Genomic DNA, 18,768 nt, shown 5'->3' with positions numbered 1-18,768 from the left:
GTACTCTACAAAAATATAAAGTTTATTGGCTCTTTACTCACTAAAACAAGTATAGTAGTTTTTAGGCTACACCAATCATACCCTACAGGACCAGTTATTGTTTTGGTACGATTCTTAAATTGGTAATCTATTACAAATCCCCATAATCTCATTTACTGAGGAATATTCTAACGTGCTATGCATTTAAATTTTCTTTAAGTTTACTTTACGTATTAGAAAGGTTTAAAACAACTGAAAACAAGTTAAAAGCAGAGATCGTATTTCCTTATCTAAATTAAACCAGCCATAAAAATTGGCAAGAGGGTCTAATTGGGTGGAGACCGCGATCACGCATTTAAGAGGTGTGGTTTGGACTGGATACCAGGGTGTGCCCATGTCTGTTAATATATAAGATGGTCAGCATTTCAGTGCCCACCAGGATCTTTTTCTGAACACTTCGTGTAAAGTAAGGAAAAGAAGAAAACACAACAATGAGTCTCAACGCCAAGGACAAGTCCACGGTGAAGGCACTCTGGGACAAGATCTCCCCCAAGTCCGACGAGATCGGTGCCGAGGCTCTGGGCAGGTAAAAATAGAACTCTATAATGATCCTACTTGAATCCTGACTGAAACTTCAATTTTGGACAGCTTTTTTATTTTTAAAGTATGTCGTACACTCATCTTCGTAAAATGTCCCCCATTAGAATGCTGACAGTCTACCCTCAGACCAAGACCTACTTCTCCCACTGGGCAGACCTGAGCCCTGGCTCTGCTCCAGTGAAGAAGCATGGCAAGACCATTATGGGTGCAGTGGGCGATGCTGTTGGTAAAATGAATGACCTTATTGGAGGTCTGGGAGCCCTCAGCGAGCTGCATGCTTTCAAGCTGCGAGTTGATCCTGCCAACTTTAAGGTAAGCGGTTTGAGATCTTAACACACAATGCCAACAGAGATGTCAATACACAGCTACGGATCCCTTTTAACAATAGCTGGCTTACTTTAGATGAAACTACATAAATCTTCGAAATACGAACGTGTTTATAGATAATGTGTAACTGAACTGCGAGTTAAAACTAGTTTTAAGACAAAGAATGGGACCATTAAGTGAAAACATATTTAATTTCCTTAAATACTGTCTGTGTTCTTGCTGTCTTCTACCAGATCCTGGCACACAACATCATTGTGGTCATTGCCATGTACTTCCCCGGCGACTTCACTCCTGAGGTTCAAGTGTCTGTGGACAAGTTCTTCCAGAACTTGGCTTATGCTCTTTCTGACAAGTACCGCTAAACTGCATGTTAATGTCAACTGATCTGTGGTGCAACAAATAAATGTCTCAATAAAGACACTGTCATAATAAAATGCACTCAACCCGATAATTCTTTTGTACTTTCTTGTTTCTTAATCTGTTTATGGATAGATTGAAACATCAATTTATATATTTAAAAACCCTGAAAATGACGATTCCAAATTTACAAAACACAGGTGATATGTCCTCATTGCTATTAGATACACGAACTATTTTAAGATAGCAATTATGACAGCAAAATACCTACGTTGTTGCTGAGAACATAAACGTTTGATGAGAGTAAACTTAGCGGCAGATTTATTAACGCATTAAATAAACAGCGTAGTTAGTGAGCTCCGGGGCCATTTCACATTCAGAAACGCTATACAGCCATTGCCCGACATACGTCCGAGTTCGGTTCTGACCGACCGGTCGTATCTCGAAATGGACGTTAGTCGGATATGTTAACATGGCATGTAGAGGTCGTATGGCAGCTGAGACCGAGAACAGAGAGATGCTGTGATGTAGGCCTACACAATGCCGGAATATCGACAGTCACTATCCTATGCAAGCAGCCGTTAGCACCTGCTGTTATAGTTTCATATGACCGGAAGACTTGACATATGTAACTAGAGATGCATTTCCACGAGAAAATGCGGATCTGATTGCACCCTAGCATCATCGAATCTTAACTGTAGAAATACTCGATCTGTCTCCAGCGAGGTGCCCTCACGGAGCAAAAGACCATTAAATCCAACTCTCGACTGCTCTTGTGTGCAACCCCTCGTCGTAGCATTTGAACCTAAAACTTTCCCCATTAATTTTCAATGGGATAATACGCGATTAAAAACGGCAATTAAAAAAAACGAGTAGACCGATCAACCAGTTGTATACGAGCACACTACTTCGAATAAGGACCTGTTACCGCTACAATGGAATGAAAGCTGCGGGAGTATAAAAGGGTTAGAAAAACTACCAGAATAAAAATAATAATAATACGTCTCTTCGGGATGGAAGATCAATATGATTGCTACGCGATCACATAATTAATATCCAGAGACTTGACTTTAACTGCGTGAGCTCAACATTTATTGAAAACACTCTTGACATGCAGTTTGGGATAAAGTGGACTAAGGACGCATTGTGTTACTCCGCCTCCACATCAGTAACTTCATCACATCTGTATCAGTGGCATACTACACAGGCCAACGTACGACAAAGCGTAATTTTTAAATTTACATATATTTTGCTTTATTTTTTAAAGCGTATACGGTAATTTTTGGTCAAAAGTACGGATAATCATAAGTCGCATCGGTTGTAAGTCGGGGAGAGGCTGTACTCTGGCATTAATTACAATTTCTGGAAGTAAGTTAAAGGACACTGATGAAAATGTTTGAATAGGCAAAGAAAATCAAAGCACCACAGAGCATGGCAGAATCTTAAGATCAATAAGGTGCACTTCCTTAATGGATTATTTCTGAGAGGACTGCTACACAAAAGGTCGTTATACTGAGAGTAAACAATACATCTAATCAATTAGGGCTACACAGAGTTGGTATTTGAGATATCGAAGGGGCTCTACAGACACAGATATCAGTGGACAAAGGAATGATGCATATGCAGAGAAGAACCTCCTGGTGTGAAAAACGACAGTGGATCTTAAACATTAAGGGACTGCTTTGTCCCACATCATGCTAAGAAAGTGTTACAGAACCCAGTGGAGCAGTCAGTGTAAACAGATAAAACACATACAGAGATTATAAAATCCTCAATAAGTTCTACAGACATATTAATTTATGCAAGTGTCAAAACTAAAATACAATCTGTGTTTGATTCTAAAAATTGCTCTGCTACTGTACATGATACTTAGTCACATTCATCCACTATCAATTGCCAATAATAGACAAGACCGTGTCATTTAAACCTCATGACCCATTACAATGAAAGTGAATGGATGAGTTAATTAATTATCAGCTTGTGATACCTGTTGGTTACCAGATGATATACCAGTGTAGTTCTGGGTGCACATAGTATGTTATCAGAAATTTTCAGACAAAATGTCTACAGAAACAGAGTGAGGAAATTTTTTTTTTTGATTAAGGAAGTAATATCATGTTATGGCAAACCTACAAGAGGGTAACCTTGGCATTATAGCACCTCTCCAGTGACTTAGGGTCACAAAGTTGCCTGTTATGTGTCCTGTTTTAGATCTGTGGACTGATTCTGACGCCTGTAAGAACAGAGACAGACCTATCCTGTTCTTTCTGCTCTCTAAGTTGTAAAAGCTCTACACACTGCTCCATATATGCGTATATGGTACATCCATATAGGTGGCAATAAAGAGGGTCAGGACATATTACCTTCTTGGTCAGCAACCTATGTACAGGTATATTAGGTACATGACAGGTATATTAGACAGAAATCCCATAACTGGTGGTGAGTTTCTGAGATTTGAAAGTTTGAAATTAGTGCTGGGTTGTCCACAAGGGTTGCCTGAGTCATAGGCTATCTCTGGTTTCAGAGGCTGCTGAGTAACATGACTCAACCGTTAAAATTGGAACTTAATATATAGTTATTTTACAAGGAATAATCTTCATATGCAGTATTTTACGTTGTCGGGAGGGAGTGTTGCATTTTTACCCGCTGCACATGCAGGTCACCCCTACTCCTTAGCTTTTTGTGACAGGTGGCAGAAAGGAGCTAAACTTAGTGTATTTGGGGTGTATTTTGGTACTTCGAACATACAAGATTGTATGTTCGAAGTCTTTACCGTGAGTGCCTCTTGGCCTTAACTTCTTTTTATGAGTTTTATCTATTTTTACCGTGTTCCTGGATTTGATGCTTTAATGTTACTTTAATGCCAGGGTACTTAGACGTATTTTGCTGCACATGAGCTGCGTTTGCGGCGTTGGCATTAACTGCTGCACGGCGGGTTTTCCCTGTAAGGCGTTTCACTCTATTATCAGCCACCTGTGTGGAGTTGCTTGAATGTGACGCGATTTTACGTCTGTCTGAAATGCGTTTTCAATGTTTGTTTTAGTGATTGTTTAATAAAACTGAATTTGCTGTCATCTCATGTTTCACGCCGTGACTGGTTATACAGTGACAAGCTTTAACGTACCTGCTTCTTTGCATAGTTGGGTCGTTTCGTTCGATGTAAAGGAACTGGTGTAACACTAGCGCCATCTCTGGCCGAGAAGGGTAGTATCCTAGATTTGGATATAGACTACTTGTACTCTGTAGTCATCCTCTGGGAATCATACTTGAATTGCTGCCTCCACATCTCATCCAACAAAACACTATCCGGTTTGGCATTTATTTGATTTATGTGCCCAACACCGCCCCCCCCCCCCTCTTGTGCCTTATGCCTATTTGTGATGGAGGCAACCTATTGTTTATTGAGTTGTGCTTGTTTAAGATGCCTAAAACAATATATCATCATGCCATTGCGATTTGGAACAATGAAGATGCACATACCAATGCATCATAGATTAACTAAACTATTTTGTCCTGGGTAATTGCATAATCCTGTATTGATAGTGAGGTCAGCGATTAAGAATGTTCCGACCAGACTAACCAAATCCTCGATATTATAAAAATAAAACCAGCGTACTTTAACAACAGTGTTACGTAGTTCTTTAACAGATCACAAAAATAAAAACAATACAGAAAACGATTTGTTTAGTCTGTGTTTTTGATTTCAGACGCTCTGACCATGTTAAAATATAGTTAGAAAGGGTGTGACTTAAATATCTCATTATCTTACCCAGTCAGTTTAGGTCTGCGGCTCATTCATTAATTTTCCAATCCGCTTATCCCAATTAGGGTCACGGGATGCCGGAGCCCATCCCAGCGCTCATTGGGGGAGAGGCGAGGGAAACACCCTGGACAGGTCACTGCATAGAAAGCATTAGGCCTGCATAGAAAAGCACTGTGTGTTTGACAAAATGTGTTACGTGACCGATTCCTTCTTCTGTCGAAACTTTCTCTTTTTAATACAATTCGTTCCTGGTTCTGAACTTCCAGCTGCTGAGGTCGAATTGACACCAGTGATGTCATATTATGCTGCATCCATCCAACAGCACTTATTCTGTAACGACCATTTATCATTTATTTAAACATACCAGAGACCGCGCACAGTGTGGTATAGAGCCTATGACGATTCTAAGTCTCGTTAAATGTTGATATTTAATTCAAATGGTGCCCAATATAATCATCTGTTTACTAAACATTGCCCTAACTTACTGTCTCTCAAGTAACCTTTGGCATAGGTCAAAGTACTAGTATGTACTGTGTCGCAAATGTCCCCCTGCCGGTAGATTGAACGCTATGCCTGAAAACGGTGTGCGCTCAAAACGCAAGACTGTAATTTGTGCTGGAGCTACAGTGAACGGTAGAGGGCGCCAATAGACTTTGCTGCTCCAACATAGCCAACACTTTGGTGATGGCGAGTGTCAAGTAGCGGTCTTGGTTTCATACAATAAAGCATTTTCCTAATTTAAGGTCTTGCTGTGATTTGTGAAGCCTCATGCTTTAGACGCTGAGGTCATTCTGAACGGTGCGCTCAGTCTTACGAATTTATTTTTCGTTACATCCAGGCTCTCCTTAAATTTGGATGATGAACATAGTTGAGGATAGATCTAACTTGTTGTAGCCTACAATATTTTTAAAGAGTCTAGGCCCTACTATAGAAATATTTTGTGATTCAAATTTAACCGAGCATAACGCTACTTTAATTTTTGTTACATGTACATTCCATTTCAATTACTCATTTAGCCTCTATCCAAAGCGGCTTACAAGACAGACAGAACACAACCCAAATAAACAGTTGTCTGTGGCTCACGTGACGCCGCTAAGTTCAGTCTTAGATCACATACAAACGGGAGAACTGTTGAAGGAAAGTAAAACAGTGAGCTAAAGACAGATATAAGGGCGTCTTTAGCCCCATAATAGGCTATACTGGCATCGTGTACCTTCAGATGTAAAGTATTACAAAATAAGTGCTACATGGTACCGGTCATAAAGGGAAGGAAATGCACATCATAAAAGTAAGTGCACACATGATAAGCATCAGCATAAATTTGTAGTATTTATCATGGAGTGCTAGAGAATGAAAATTAATACATTAGGACATTTGGAGAAACTTTACAGGGTCATCTATTTGTTTGCTTTTTTCGTTATGAAAATCTCGTTGGTAATACTAAAATCTCATTAAAAAAATTGGCCACTGTAGAATTGCCGACGAGTGAAATTGCGCAAATGTGACGCCAAATTCTGAAAAGTTCCTATCTCGTGAAAAATCTATGGGACATATTTGGAACCAACCCATACACTTTTCACCCAATCACACAGTTTTGGGAGGGGTGGTCGTAAATATTTAAAAGCGGCACGTCCTCGTCAAAGAGGTACAAGATTCCTAAGCTCTTCATTAGGACACGTCAAAGTCTCAAGAACCGACAACATGGTTGAGTGGACAGAGTTCGAGCGTTCTACCATTGCCGACATCTTCTCCAAACTGAACTACGACGTTGCGGGTTCAAACGCCCTTGCGAGGTATTTCAGACTGACCAATAAAGCAATAGGCTGTTTGCTTTTCAAACTTGTACAATCGCACGGCTTCATGAGCATGAATCAAATAAGTAAGGTTGAGATCGTTTGCTAATTCTCCTTTTCCTTGTTATTTTCTTTTAGATGTCTAGTTGTGTACCCCTGGACTCAGAGATATTTCGGTAAATTTGGAAATTTGTACAATGCTGCTGCCATCATGGGAAACCCCATGGTTGCCGCTCACGGCACGGTGGTCCTGCACGGATTGGACAAAGCTGTTAAGAACATGGACGACATCAAGGCCACCTATGCCGAGTTGAGCGTGCTGCACTCTGAGAAGCTGCACGTGGATCCCGACAACTTCAAGGTCAGTCACTTTTACTTACTTAGTTAATTTTTCCACAAATAATGAATTAAACAAATCACAAGACAGTTCATGAAAAGTTCACAGTTTAATGCAACTGACGTTTATTATAATATTGGTCTAAACTCTTCTAATTTTATCTGCAGCTGCTGGCTGACTGCCTGACCATTGTTGTTGCGTCTCAAATGGGCTCTGCGTTCACACCTCAAGTCCAGGCTGCGCTCCAGAAGTTTCTGGCTGTCGTGGTTTCCTCCCTTGGAAGACAATACCATTAGAGACATCATCTACTCTGAGAGATGCAAAGACCCAACAGATGATCCTTATTGTGCCATCAGACTGAATCTGTACTTGACATTTCAAGCAAATAAAGTCTCTTAACCATACTGTGGCTACTTTGTCATTATTGTATGTTCCACTTGTAATATCTGAAAGCTTTTAAGACGCAAATACATCGATACAGTCGCAAACCGTACAGTACAGCGTATGAGCACGTTTATAGGCTGCTTCTGAAATGCTCAATCAGAAGTCAAAATAGCAAGACTGCTTAGGTGTAGCTTGATGTCAGTCAACAATAGCATGTCACGCTCAGTTCCACGTGCTTTGAAAGCTTTTTACTTTAGACGCTCTCGGGAATAGGTAAAAAACAAACAAATATTTAATTTAACAACGTAGCCTTCTCCATTTCCATTCTCAAAAAGTATTTGTTTATTGTTTAGTACACTGAGGAGCACAATAATGTACCCTGAGGAGTTACAATGAGCCTTTCTGCGCTGAAAAAGAATTATGAAACAGTACTTTTATGATATGATGTCACTCTGTAGACTGATTTGGTTTCCGGATTACGCTGTTTGTCTCTCTTGAATACCATGGCTTTCACTCCTTATTCTTCCACTTGCCACGGTAATTCTTTAATCTTACAAAATTGTGCTAGCCTTGAGGCTTATCGTACAGAACAATTTGTTCAAGTAGATGTGTGCGGTTCTATTTAATTTTTTTTTTCTCAATTTTTCTCCTGGAAGTATGGGTTCAATTGGCATTTTTTAACTGAGCTGCAAATAAATTTACACATAGTCTATCTAGAATGCGTAAGTATTGATCTGAAGACATGCAATTTTGCCTTAATGCAGCTATTCAGGAGCAACAATACATTGGAAATTGTTATAATGCCAGTCACACAACACAGTAATGTCCAATAACAGGTTGTCCCCAAATTCCTGCTGCCTCATTAAGCTTTTCACTTCATCATACCATATCAAAATAATTGGTTGACAGTGCACAACCATTTCAGAACAGATCTAAAATAAGATAGCGACATGTAGCTATAGTAGGAAATATAATAGTAGTTTTAATGAATAAAATAACAAAAATTAAAATATTCATCAAATATTTTTATGTGAAAAAATAATGCTAACAATCGGTTATAAAATAAATTTGTATGCACATGATAAGTGATGGAATTTCATCGTGACGCAAGCAATTTGTAATGTAAATCAGACGCACCTATTAGACGCACCTATCAGATGCAACTTTTATTTTACAGACAGTCTACGGTTTTTTTTTGTTTGTTTTTTTAAATACATTTATTTGTCTTAACACAAGCATTAAGTTATTTACAGTCTGGTGCATTAATTTATTGAGAGGTGTTTCATGACAGGTATGCATAATTTGATCCTTAAAAAACTCAAATCATTAATTAGCACTGAGGAAGTTCGCGCTCTTGGAAGCTTTACTCTCCTCCACTCTTGTGCTTCTGCATTGATCTTCAGTCCTAGTGTTCACAGTCATCAGAGTATATTATCTCTGAAGCTTATCTCATCAGTTTACTTAAAAGTTTTGTTTACGGGACTCTTTGCTTGTTTGTTTGAGAAACGTATTCAAAAACGGCAAAAAGTCAATCTAGACTAAAGTGTACTCCTCAAAGGAGAAAATGAATGAATCTATTAATCATTTAAATAATGAATGAAGAAAGAAAGAGAGAGAGAGGGAGAGGGAAGGAAAGAAAGAGAATGAAAGAGAATGGTTTTTAGAATGAAAACTCAAAGGCATTTTAAAGTTTAGATCACTGAAGATCATTTATTGTATCTTAGACAGTAAATGTAACATTGCTGTCCATCGGATCCAAGTTGCTCTCTTAACGGTATTTCTCGGCCAGAGCCAGAGACAAAGCAGCGAGGAACTTGTCCATAGAAATGTGGACCTCGGGGGTAAAATCACCAGGAAATTGGGTGGCCAGAACCACCAGGAGGCAGTGGGACAAGATCTAAGAGAAAAGAACGATATTTATTATCATAAGATTATTATAGCCATTGTCATTATAGCTACATCTAATTCTACATTGGATAACAATGATCATGTACTGCATAATCACATATTAGGTGATTAAAAGTATGTCTGCAAAACTCTAACATTATCGTAATTGTTATTGTAACAGAATACGGTAAAGATAATGATTTTTGACCACAGTTTTATTTTTCACTTGCCTTGAAGTTAGCGGGATCCACGCGCAGCTGGAATGCATGCAGCTCGCTGAGACTCAGCAATCCACTCTTCAGATCGTCGATTTTGCTGACAGCATCAGCAACACCATCCATGACAACCTTCCCGTGCTTCCTCACCGGAGCAGAGCCGGAGCTCAAGTCTTTCCAGTGGGAGAAGTAGGTCTTGGTTTGCGGATAGACTGTCAGCATTCTGTATGGCAACAAGGTGGATGATTAGAGAAATAATAATAATATTATTAATAATAATAATAATAATAATAATAATAATAATAATAATAATAAAAGTGCTCAGAAGAAAAGAAAACCAAACAGAGCACAATCAAGTTCAGCTACCTAGCGAGAGCGTCAGAACCGATGTCGTCGGCCTTTCCGGCGATCTTCTCCCAGAAGGCTCTAACGGTGGCTTTGTCCTTGGCTGAGAGGCTCATGATGGCTCCTTTCCTGTTAAAGTGTTTTCAAGTGGCGCTTAAGTGGTAAGCTTGAAACAAAGAGACGCTTTTTATACACCAACTTCAAAAAGGCACACCCAAGAACCTCCTATGAATACGTGCCGACTTGAACTTTTTCCAAATCATGATAACTGACTCCGGTCGCTTGCAAGGCTTCTGATAAACACTTCAGTGGGTTAAGCAATGACCGAGTCATTTTAACAACAAATGTGTGTATTAAACACCTTACGACTAATATTAAATTATACCGATCAGGCCAACAAGCCTATTTATTCTAAAAGCATCCTGTATGAATACGCGTATTTGTTTTTGACTGAAGATGATTGAAACTTAGATGATGCCAAATACCGACAATTTCTTAAGGTTACTTGCGGTCACCATGTAATGTGGCCAACTGCCGATATTTACCCTTAAAATTGTCACGGAGAACTAAAATTCAATTTCAGTGGGTGGATTTCGATAAGCTCCTTATACACTGTTTTAAACTGAATGAAGGGCGGGCACTTCGGATTTCTAGACTGACAAAGAAGCCTACATTTTTCATAGTCACAAAGAGATGCATTTCATTGCCATTTACTGCGGGATCAGTTCGTTTCGTCATGTGCGGATATTTTTTTGGGGTGAAGTAAAGATAGAGAGAAAAGCTCGTGAGCCAAATTACGCGATTTTTTTTTTATTATGCAAATGTCACTTCAACATCAATTTCGATCTAAGTTTCATCACTCAATAAAACATTAGCAAGCACTGTCTCGGCAGGCCAGATTCGACAATTAAGTGATTTAATTTTATCAGCTGATGCCCAAGGTCTTGGCAATTAAAATACGTCAGTGTATGCCCAAGATGTCGAGTAAGGATGGGCGTTTCTTGTCATTAGCTTGTTATCATAAAGAATACTTCTCTGTGGGCGGGGCCGCTTGAAAAGACATGATAGTATACTAGTGTAGTTTTGCTGATACAATTTGCCCCATTCGAACATATCCACTCACTGAATTATGCTGCAGCAAATAAGAGCAGTGTAGTTAATAAAGAATGTATGTGTCCAGAATGTATCTTTTTCAACACAAATTCTCCAGTCTACCTTCATAATATATTACATTCTCATTTATATTCGTTCATTTAGAGGATACTTTTATCCAAAGCGACTTCCAGGATAGGCAGAATACAAACTAAGCATGTGGCTATTAAGGAGCTATCTGTACGCTAAGTTAGATCAGATACAACTGCAAGAAATGTTAAAGGAAAGTAAGAGAATGAACTACAGACAGATGCGAGAGAGTCTATAGTCCCATAACATAAGCTATCGTGTACCCAAGGCACACATCTCAATCATAAATTCAGTCCATTTGACTCTTCCATAAAATTGGCTTTGTGCTTCATGTCAGCAAGGTCTATTTTAACTTCAGTCAATTTTTTTTTGATCAGTAAATTTTGTCTGATTAATCTTTCCTCCGTACTCCATAGCCTGGTGCTGAGAGATAAGGCCATGGCTCAGGACGACAGTTTGACACTGTAAATAACGTCATAATTTCATAAGATTTGGACTGCTTCCCACCAGTGGTCAGTGGCTCTGAAATATGATTCGTTTACTTCGTAGCAACTGGGCGGGGGTTTATATAAATAAAAGTGACCCAGAGCTACCAGCAACACTCAGAGCATCGGAACAAAACTACCTGATAGAAAGTCGGCATGGTCCAATGGACAGACTCCGAACGCAAGGCCATTCAGGCCATCTGGAGTAAAATTAATAAGGATGCGGTCGGGCGGCGGGCTCTGGCCAGGTCTGATATATTATGTATATCTCTGGTTTGCAGAGAGAACGACAGATATTTACTAATTAATTTACGCAATTAACCCCCTCTCTTTTTTCTTTTTCCATTTCTCTTTTACCTGGACAGGCCTACTCAAATGAACTTGTGTTTTCTGTGGTTTCATTAGGTGCCTTATTGTCTACCCTTGGACTCTGCGGTACTTTGGCTCCTTTGGAAAGCTTAGTGACCCTGCGTCCATCATGAATAACGCAAAGGTGGCAGCACATGGAAAAGTGGTTTTGAATAGTCTAGGTTTGGCTGTGCAGAACATGGATGACATCAAGAGAACATATGCTACGCTCAGCGTGCTGCATTCTGAGAAGCTTCACGTGGATCCGGACAATTTCAGGGTACGAACTTGAGCACAGAACAAGAGTAAGGTTAAAGTTCATCACAAACAGTGTCATGGCTGAGAAGCACCACTCGTTTCCTCGCTGTGCTTTGTTTTAAGTTGATGCATGCATTTTTCCTGGTGTTGAGGTGGCGCTGGTGAGTGGTGACAGATCTTGGCTCATTTTCAGCTGGATATTTTTTCATGTCGTTTTTAGCCTATTGATGTAAAAACAGAAGTGAATGTTTGCATAAGCTGTCGTTTTGGGAAAAATTAAATTGATAAGTCTTAGTCGCATCTCTCTTGGTGCTACTTCACAAGGTATCTTAGCGTCAGCTCCCTCCTTAGTGATACCCCATGGACAATACAAAAAGATAGAAAAATAGGAATAATGAGGATAGTAATGATAATAACAACAATAACAAAAATGTAAATTGTTCCAATAGCACATATTTTTCATTAACAACATTTTATTGGGCGGAATGGGATTGTTTCGGCTAGTTCTAATTTTTGGAGAGGGGGCAACCCCTACCCCACACCCCTAACGTCTACCTCTCCCCGGAAACATGAGTGAGTGAGTTACAAATGAGGTTCAGGAGGTGCTTCGCATCTAAAAATAGATATTCTGGTACGCCCACGTATTACTGTGTGTTATTACAATCAACGAAAACAATCGAATGCAACCTAGTTGTTATTCACACTGGCTTTACTGTTTTCACAGCTCTTCGGTGACTGTCTCACCATTGCAGTGGCTTCCCACCTCGGCCGCGCCTTCACCGCAGACATCCAAGCGGCGTGGCAGAAATTTCTGGACGTGGTTATTTCTGCCCTTGGCAGGCAGTACCATTAGAAGACCACTCCATAAGATTAAAGGACAGACATGCAAGATTGTGTTATAGTATTTATTTGCAAAATGTTTATAAACATCAAAGTAAGCAAATTAAAAAGCATTCTTCCATTACCAGCCATGCAATACTTTAATATGCCTCGCACTGATAGCTTTGCATGCCTTTTCTCTCTTTTGTGGAAAAATGAGAAAAAGATGATTGAACTGATTGACAAACGATCAAGTAACAACGATAATATTGATGTACAATTAACTATATTACTTTTATAATGTAATTAATGACTAAATTTGTAGACCCATCTATGCCAATTAAGTGACTATTAAAACATAAATAATAAGAAGATTGGTTTATTGTTGCTGTTTTTCTTTGCTCCACAGTGGAGTAGCATCATAACAGAAAGCTGGATGTAACAGAGGTCACCAATCACTCAACAGCTTTACGCAAGAGATTCATTCAATACGAAATTCGCGCCCACGTGACAAATGCAACAAGGTGGGCAGTTTTAAAATATTGCGCTTTCTACTGCAAGTTGGAAGCGATCTTTTTTAAGGAATGACTTCCCAAAGTTATATTCAAGATTTAAGATCATATTTTAATCCTAAACCCCCCCTGACCCCCCCCCCCCCCCCCACGCACACACACACATACACACACACACACACACACAGACATACACGTGCGCGTGCGCCACGTTGCTTATCTCAAGGTACAGATTGATGGTTTATCTTGTAATTCATATGGTTGTTGGTTTAACTTATATATGAGTTTGTGAACACTTTATACAAAGCATCCACAGATTATTTGAGCCGTCTCATGTGCGTCATTAACGCAAATTATTTGGAGTGAGGGACGGAGCCGTTCTATAATAAGAGTGATCGGGGCTACTGACACATATTCCATGTGTCCTCACAAATTAGATTATTAAATGAAGTTAAACTGAAAGTACATTTTTACAATATCGAGCAAGACGTCATTTTTCATGTGCCTCTAGTATCCATCTCAACATGTGTTTCGCAGAAGAGAGTGACCTCAATATGTGTTTCCCAAACGCCCTTGCAGGCCAGTGTTTTATGAGTGAACTCTACGTGCTTTGTTGTTTACTCCGTCTCCTCTCCTTGACAAAACAAAACACCAATCGATAAACCAGCAATCGATCGTCAAATCAGAGGAATGTTTCGATTCCTCTTTAATCCATCGTCATCACTTCAACAAGTTACGAACACAATGAAAATGAATTATATCAATGCATTTAAAGGAATCCACACACCCTGAAAACCGTAAACAGGTTCAGATGGACAACCATTCCTTCTACAGCAAATCAACGATGTCAGACAATCGTAGTAAGAGAACGCACAGGACTTGACTATTTTGCCTCAATGAAGAGGGGCAGAATTGAGAAGAGACGGAGCCAACATAGTGGAGGACAGTCCATATTACTGCCATTCACCTCATGAGAGGAAAGCATTTTATTAATTGTGAAACGAGCTGCCACGGTCCCTTGTATCCCTCTCCTTACTGAAGTCCACGTTCAAGTAGGTAAGGTAAGTTGCAGTCAGAGGTCACCACCCGAAGAAGAGGTACAAGAAAAGACCGGGATTTAACTGAACATAAAGGCTAAACATGGCACAGTAAATAACACAAGATCCATTGATAAAGAAATATATCAGGGGAAATGATCACTTAAAGCCTCTTGTAAACAAGCCACGTCACGCTCCACGGAGCTTGTTCTCACTGCAGAGGTGGATAGAGTAACCAAAAACTGTACACAAGTAAAAGTATTACTCCGTCACAAGAGACAGAGACCAGAGGATGCAGGTACAGCGCTTACTGAAAGTTTGGTACAACGTCCGAAATCTCCGAAATTTCTTCTTCGTTGCTGAAACGAGCGCTGTAGTAACACTCTTCTCCGTCTCATGGAGTTGTGTGTCGTCCAATATAACGAAGTATAAGTACATTTTTCAAATCGTAAATGTACTCGAGTAAGAGCGAAAAGTATTGCGCATTAAAACTACTCCTAAAAGTACAATTTATTGGAAAAAGTTACTTAAGTAGGCTACATGTAACGGAGTAAACGTAATGCGTTACCACCCACCTCTGTCTCACTGGTAGGATAAACAGATGCTTGGGTGTTTCTCGCATCAAGCATGATCGTAAGCGGTTTCAGGTGTACATTAAAATGATAGATGTCTGTACCACGCGTTCTCCAACAAACGAAAAAATATCCCTACACTGAAATTCTCTGGTAACTGTTTACACACATCCGGACAGTCCAATGTACAAGAAGTTTAAATTCAGCACTGGACAGCTCCGCTAAAAATTTCCCACTCATTGGAACAGATAGCGATCTCAGAGACTTTGTCGCATTGACAAATTTTCTCGTATTTAGAACTTTATATCAGGTACGAAAAAAATTACGAGTGGTCCAGACCTGTCGTAGTATGCCGATCTCCAAAGCTAAAACTTCAATGTTCTTTTCTTTGGCTAACCTGAAATACCATTTAATATTACCCAAAGGAAAATCTGACACAAATACCACCTCAACAACCACCACTACCGTAACAACATGATCAACCACAATGATAATAAAACTAACGCAAAAATACTATAAGAGGAAATATATGAGATAGTTTGTACATGCACATTTTTATTATAGGTCTATTTTGAAAAATAACATCACTGCGATTGACTGGCGACCTGTCTAAGGTGTTTCCCCGCCTGTCGCCCAGTCACCGCTGGGATGGGCTCTAGCACCCTAATTAGGATAAGCGGCTTAGAAAATGAATGAATTAATGAAGGAATGGATGAAAAATAACATCAGTGAATTGCCTCGTCATAAGACTCTATTAAAACGAATGATAGGCATTGCTTCATTTAAAAATATATTTAAGAAGCAGAGAGAATAAATGTCTATACCTTGATTGTGGAAGAAATGTGGAGCTCGAGCGGTTACGCTTCAAATAGACAATGAAGCGTAAGTTCAACACAATGCATTGCAAGTATAGCCTACACTGATGAAGTGCGTTGTCACTGCCGCATGACGGTCAACCAGATAAGGGAGCAATCTTGCCGAGGTAAACTCCAAAACAATGTCCAGGACAACAACTCACTGACACACCGCCTCCACACCGTCTACTGCCGAAAACAATGAGAAAAAAGTGAGAATTCAAGCAATTGTAATACTGAGATTAATTTTATTCTAAATTCATTTTACATTTGAAACACATTGTAAGTAGTCACAGACTGTATATTCTTGCGACTGAATGACATCCAGAAGTTGAGGTGTATATACTGACAATACTTGTCGTGTTATAGGCTTTTCCTTGTTTTGCATATAAATGTAAATGTAAACGTCTAGTAATCCTCTGTGCCAAACTTTTCGATGAATTTCTGCAGTGTTAGGATGGCTGGATGGAAGTGGTCCAGATGAGCTCTCTGTACTATTGTTAACTGAATATGTAAGAGAGTTCGACGAAATGAATTGGAACGCTTTTTTATCCTCGGCGTCCTAGTGTTATGATTACAGACTGTACTGAGTTTGCGTCTATTTCAGTGCTGTTGACTTTGACATAAAAGAGCAAAGTAAATACGAAACACCAAAACCCCCCACAACTTTCCCCATTCCTGTGAATATAGATTTCATAATATTCACCCACGAGGATTAAGGCTTGATGTCTCCTGAAGGGTTCACTTCCCAAGTACACGTTCCAGTGGACAAATTTCCTGTCAGTGTGTCACTGGATTTGACTGAAATGTAACCTCGCAAAGGAAAACTTTTTCCCTGACACCTCTCACCATAACATTGCATAAGGTACATACAAATGAAGTGCGATGTTTTAATATGTTTTAGATTAATATGTTTTATATGTCTGTTCTTAGGTATTTCAGGGGGACACATATTGCGCAATTAGGATGCGCCTTCTGAACATAAAGATAAGCTCTTTTAAATATCTTTAACTCTGAAGGCTCGTATTTCTAATGCCAAAAAATTAAATGACACCCAGCAAACACGGTATACCCTACGAAGGCGCAATTTATATTTATTTATTTGAATTTAAATTTATTTATTTGACTTAAATATATGTTTCACATACTTTCGATTAGGCTATTGTAGAGTACTATCGCCTCAATAGCTCCTACACTCATCGCTGCACTTTCTGGCTTTTCCTGCACCTTAATATAATCAAATCCTGGAATATGGGAAACATTAACTGCAGGCTACTTCCTGATTATGATTATAAGTCATACATAGGTAAGAGGTGCCCAGTCCCGTCGTGGAGGGCCAAAAGCCTGCTGCTTTTCTTTGCAACCAGCTACACGTGGTCTGTCATTGGCTGTATACTCAACTGTTTTTAGCTAAAATCAGCCTCTAATTAGGAGGGCTGGATTTTGCCCCCAGGACTGGATTTTGGCACCTCTCCTCCAACTTATCGGAACTCTTTTAAGACCCTTTTGCCTAATATTATAATACCCGTGTCAGTGTAAAAGGTCCGGACTAGGGATGTCCCGATCCGATCTCAAAGATCGGTATCGGGCCGATCAAGGAATTTTTTAACTGATCGGTATCGGCTTTACTGAGCACGACCCTAAGCCCGATCCTTTGTTTTATGTCAGCTGTCATAAAGGTGTCCTAAACTGAGAGCATGATTTGTGGCAGGACGCAGCTACAATGTCTGCAGTGTGGACATGTTTTAAATTGGGAAAGGAAAGCAGTCCAACAGCCACTTGTAAAGTTTGCAGTTCGAGCACTTAGCGAGGCGGTAGTGACACAGAGCTGCGTTCAATAGACTACTACTGCTTTAGTACGGCACCTGAAAAATAAACACTCAACGGAATACAGTGAGTTCACTCAGGTAACACAGGCAAAGGCTGCTCCGAAGCAACACACATTGGAGGAGATACGTTTAAAAGCAGGGAGAAATTTCCTCGAGACAGCGACAAGGCCAAAAAGATTACCGAGAGTGTAATTGAATCAATCGCTTTGGATGACCAGCCCATGTGATAGCGAATACAGAGGTCCGTTCAAATTCAGCAAATTGAGGCGAAAAGGTTTTCTTTTAACTTTTAAATTTGAACGTTTTTTAGGTCAGCCTACTCCGACGACATTAATCCTCAAGGCTACTAATAACAACCAAGTGATCATTTCAAAACTAAAACACCTAACGCTTTAACTGTATGTGATGTATGCGAGCTAGCCTAAACTAACGACTACAGAGAGCAATACAGTCGCTTAACTAACGCTAAGGATTGATAACGATAGCATACAAAAATGAGGCTTCAGAAAAAGTATCAACATAACTGACAGTTAGACAACTTAACCACTTGAATTACTGTACGACTAAATAAAATTGAACACTTACATATATTTCCAGGTATAACTCACACAGTACGCCTTACCCTCTGGACACTACATTTCAGACACTGCTCTACCAGAGCTTTACAAGAGGGTTTATTTAGTTATTTTTTAACAATTTTTATGTACTTGAAATGTGCACTGTGCAACTGTATTACCAAGGAAAATACAAGTATCGGATCGGGACTAGGTATCGGCAGATCCTTAATAATAAATGACTCGGATCGGGATCGGGGCAAAAAAAAACTTGATCGGGACATCCCTAGTCCGGACCTTACAGTTCACCAAGCCTATCCTGCCTTCATGT

The 18,768-nt window shown here is 39.6% G+C and overlaps 4 protein-coding genes across 4 annotated transcripts; 3 read left to right on the top strand and 1 right to left on the bottom strand.

Moving 5' to 3' along the window:
* The first annotated feature begins 397 nt into the window (after positions 1-397).
* Positions 398-1,357, top strand: si:ch211-5k11.8 (Hemoglobin subunit alpha-like). Its single transcript, XM_030789898.1, has 3 exons — positions 398-565; positions 684-891; positions 1,140-1,357. Exons 1-3 carry the CDS (start codon positions 471-473, stop codon positions 1,266-1,268), a joined length of 432 nt encoding a protein of 143 aa, XP_030645758.1. The 5' UTR covers positions 398-470; the 3' UTR covers positions 1,269-1,357.
* A 5,346-nt stretch (positions 1,358-6,703) lies between these two features.
* hbbe1.1 (hemoglobin beta embryonic-1.1) lies at positions 6,704-7,452 on the top strand. Its single transcript, XM_030790978.1, has 3 exons — positions 6,704-6,819; positions 6,958-7,180; positions 7,324-7,452. The coding sequence occupies exons 1-3, from the start codon at positions 6,728-6,730 to the stop codon at positions 7,450-7,452; spliced, it is 444 nt and encodes a 147-aa protein (XP_030646838.1). The 5' UTR covers positions 6,704-6,727.
* A 1,856-nt stretch (positions 7,453-9,308) lies between these two features.
* Positions 9,309-10,103, bottom strand: LOC115825961 (hemoglobin subunit alpha-1-like). The gene is made up of 3 exons (XM_030789631.1): positions 10,009-10,103; positions 9,658-9,865; positions 9,309-9,437 (listed from the first exon to the last, which is right to left on the bottom strand). Exons 1-3 carry the CDS (start codon positions 10,101-10,103, stop codon positions 9,309-9,311), a joined length of 432 nt encoding a protein of 143 aa, XP_030645491.1.
* A 1,707-nt stretch (positions 10,104-11,810) lies between these two features.
* LOC115827033 (hemoglobin subunit beta-1-like) lies at positions 11,811-13,113 on the top strand. The gene is made up of 3 exons (XM_030790987.1): positions 11,811-11,902; positions 12,060-12,282; positions 12,985-13,113. Exons 1-3 carry the CDS (start codon positions 11,811-11,813, stop codon positions 13,111-13,113), a joined length of 444 nt encoding a protein of 147 aa, XP_030646847.1.
* The last annotated feature ends 5,655 nt before the right edge of the window (positions 13,114-18,768 follow it).

Source organism: Chanos chanos, chromosome 13 (assembly GCF_902362185.1).
Source record: "Chanos chanos chromosome 13, fChaCha1.1, whole genome shotgun sequence".
Taxonomy (NCBI): domain Eukaryota; kingdom Metazoa; phylum Chordata; class Actinopteri; order Gonorynchiformes; family Chanidae; genus Chanos; species Chanos chanos.
Note: the sequence above shows the minus strand (reverse complement) of the source record. Positions and strands in the feature narration are given on the sequence as shown.

Excerpts from the sequence above, each read along its gene's own strand:
- LOC115825961 (XM_030789631.1), bottom strand. The coding sequence starts at position 10,103 with ATGAGCCTCTCAGCCAAGGACAAAGCCACCGTTAGAGCCTTCTGGGAG. Across the intron at positions 9,866-10,008 it reads GGTTCTGACGCTCTCGCTAG|AATGCTGACAGTCTATCCGC; the intron begins GTAGCTGAACTT and ends GTTGCCATACAG. Across the intron at positions 9,438-9,657 it reads TGGATCCCGCTAACTTCAAG|ATCTTGTCCCACTGCCTCCT; the intron begins GCAAGTGAAAAA and ends CTTTTCTCTTAG.
- LOC115827033 (XM_030790987.1), top strand. The coding sequence starts at position 11,811 with ATGGTCCAATGGACAGACTCCGAACGCAAGGCCATTCAGGCCATCTGG. Across the intron at positions 11,903-12,059 it reads GGGCGGCGGGCTCTGGCCAG|GTGCCTTATTGTCTACCCTT; the intron begins GTCTGATATATT and ends TGGTTTCATTAG. Across the intron at positions 12,283-12,984 it reads TGGATCCGGACAATTTCAGG|CTCTTCGGTGACTGTCTCAC; the intron begins GTACGAACTTGA and ends CTGTTTTCACAG.
- hbbe1.1 (XM_030790978.1), top strand. The coding sequence starts at position 6,728 with ATGGTTGAGTGGACAGAGTTCGAGCGTTCTACCATTGCCGACATCTTC. Across the intron at positions 6,820-6,957 it reads GGTTCAAACGCCCTTGCGAG|ATGTCTAGTTGTGTACCCCT; the intron begins GTATTTCAGACT and ends ATTTTCTTTTAG. Across the intron at positions 7,181-7,323 it reads TGGATCCCGACAACTTCAAG|CTGCTGGCTGACTGCCTGAC; the intron begins GTCAGTCACTTT and ends TTTTATCTGCAG.
- si:ch211-5k11.8 (XM_030789898.1), top strand. The coding sequence starts at position 471 with ATGAGTCTCAACGCCAAGGACAAGTCCACGGTGAAGGCACTCTGGGAC. Across the intron at positions 566-683 it reads GGTGCCGAGGCTCTGGGCAG|AATGCTGACAGTCTACCCTC; the intron begins GTAAAAATAGAA and ends GTCCCCCATTAG. Across the intron at positions 892-1,139 it reads TTGATCCTGCCAACTTTAAG|ATCCTGGCACACAACATCAT; the intron begins GTAAGCGGTTTG and ends GTCTTCTACCAG.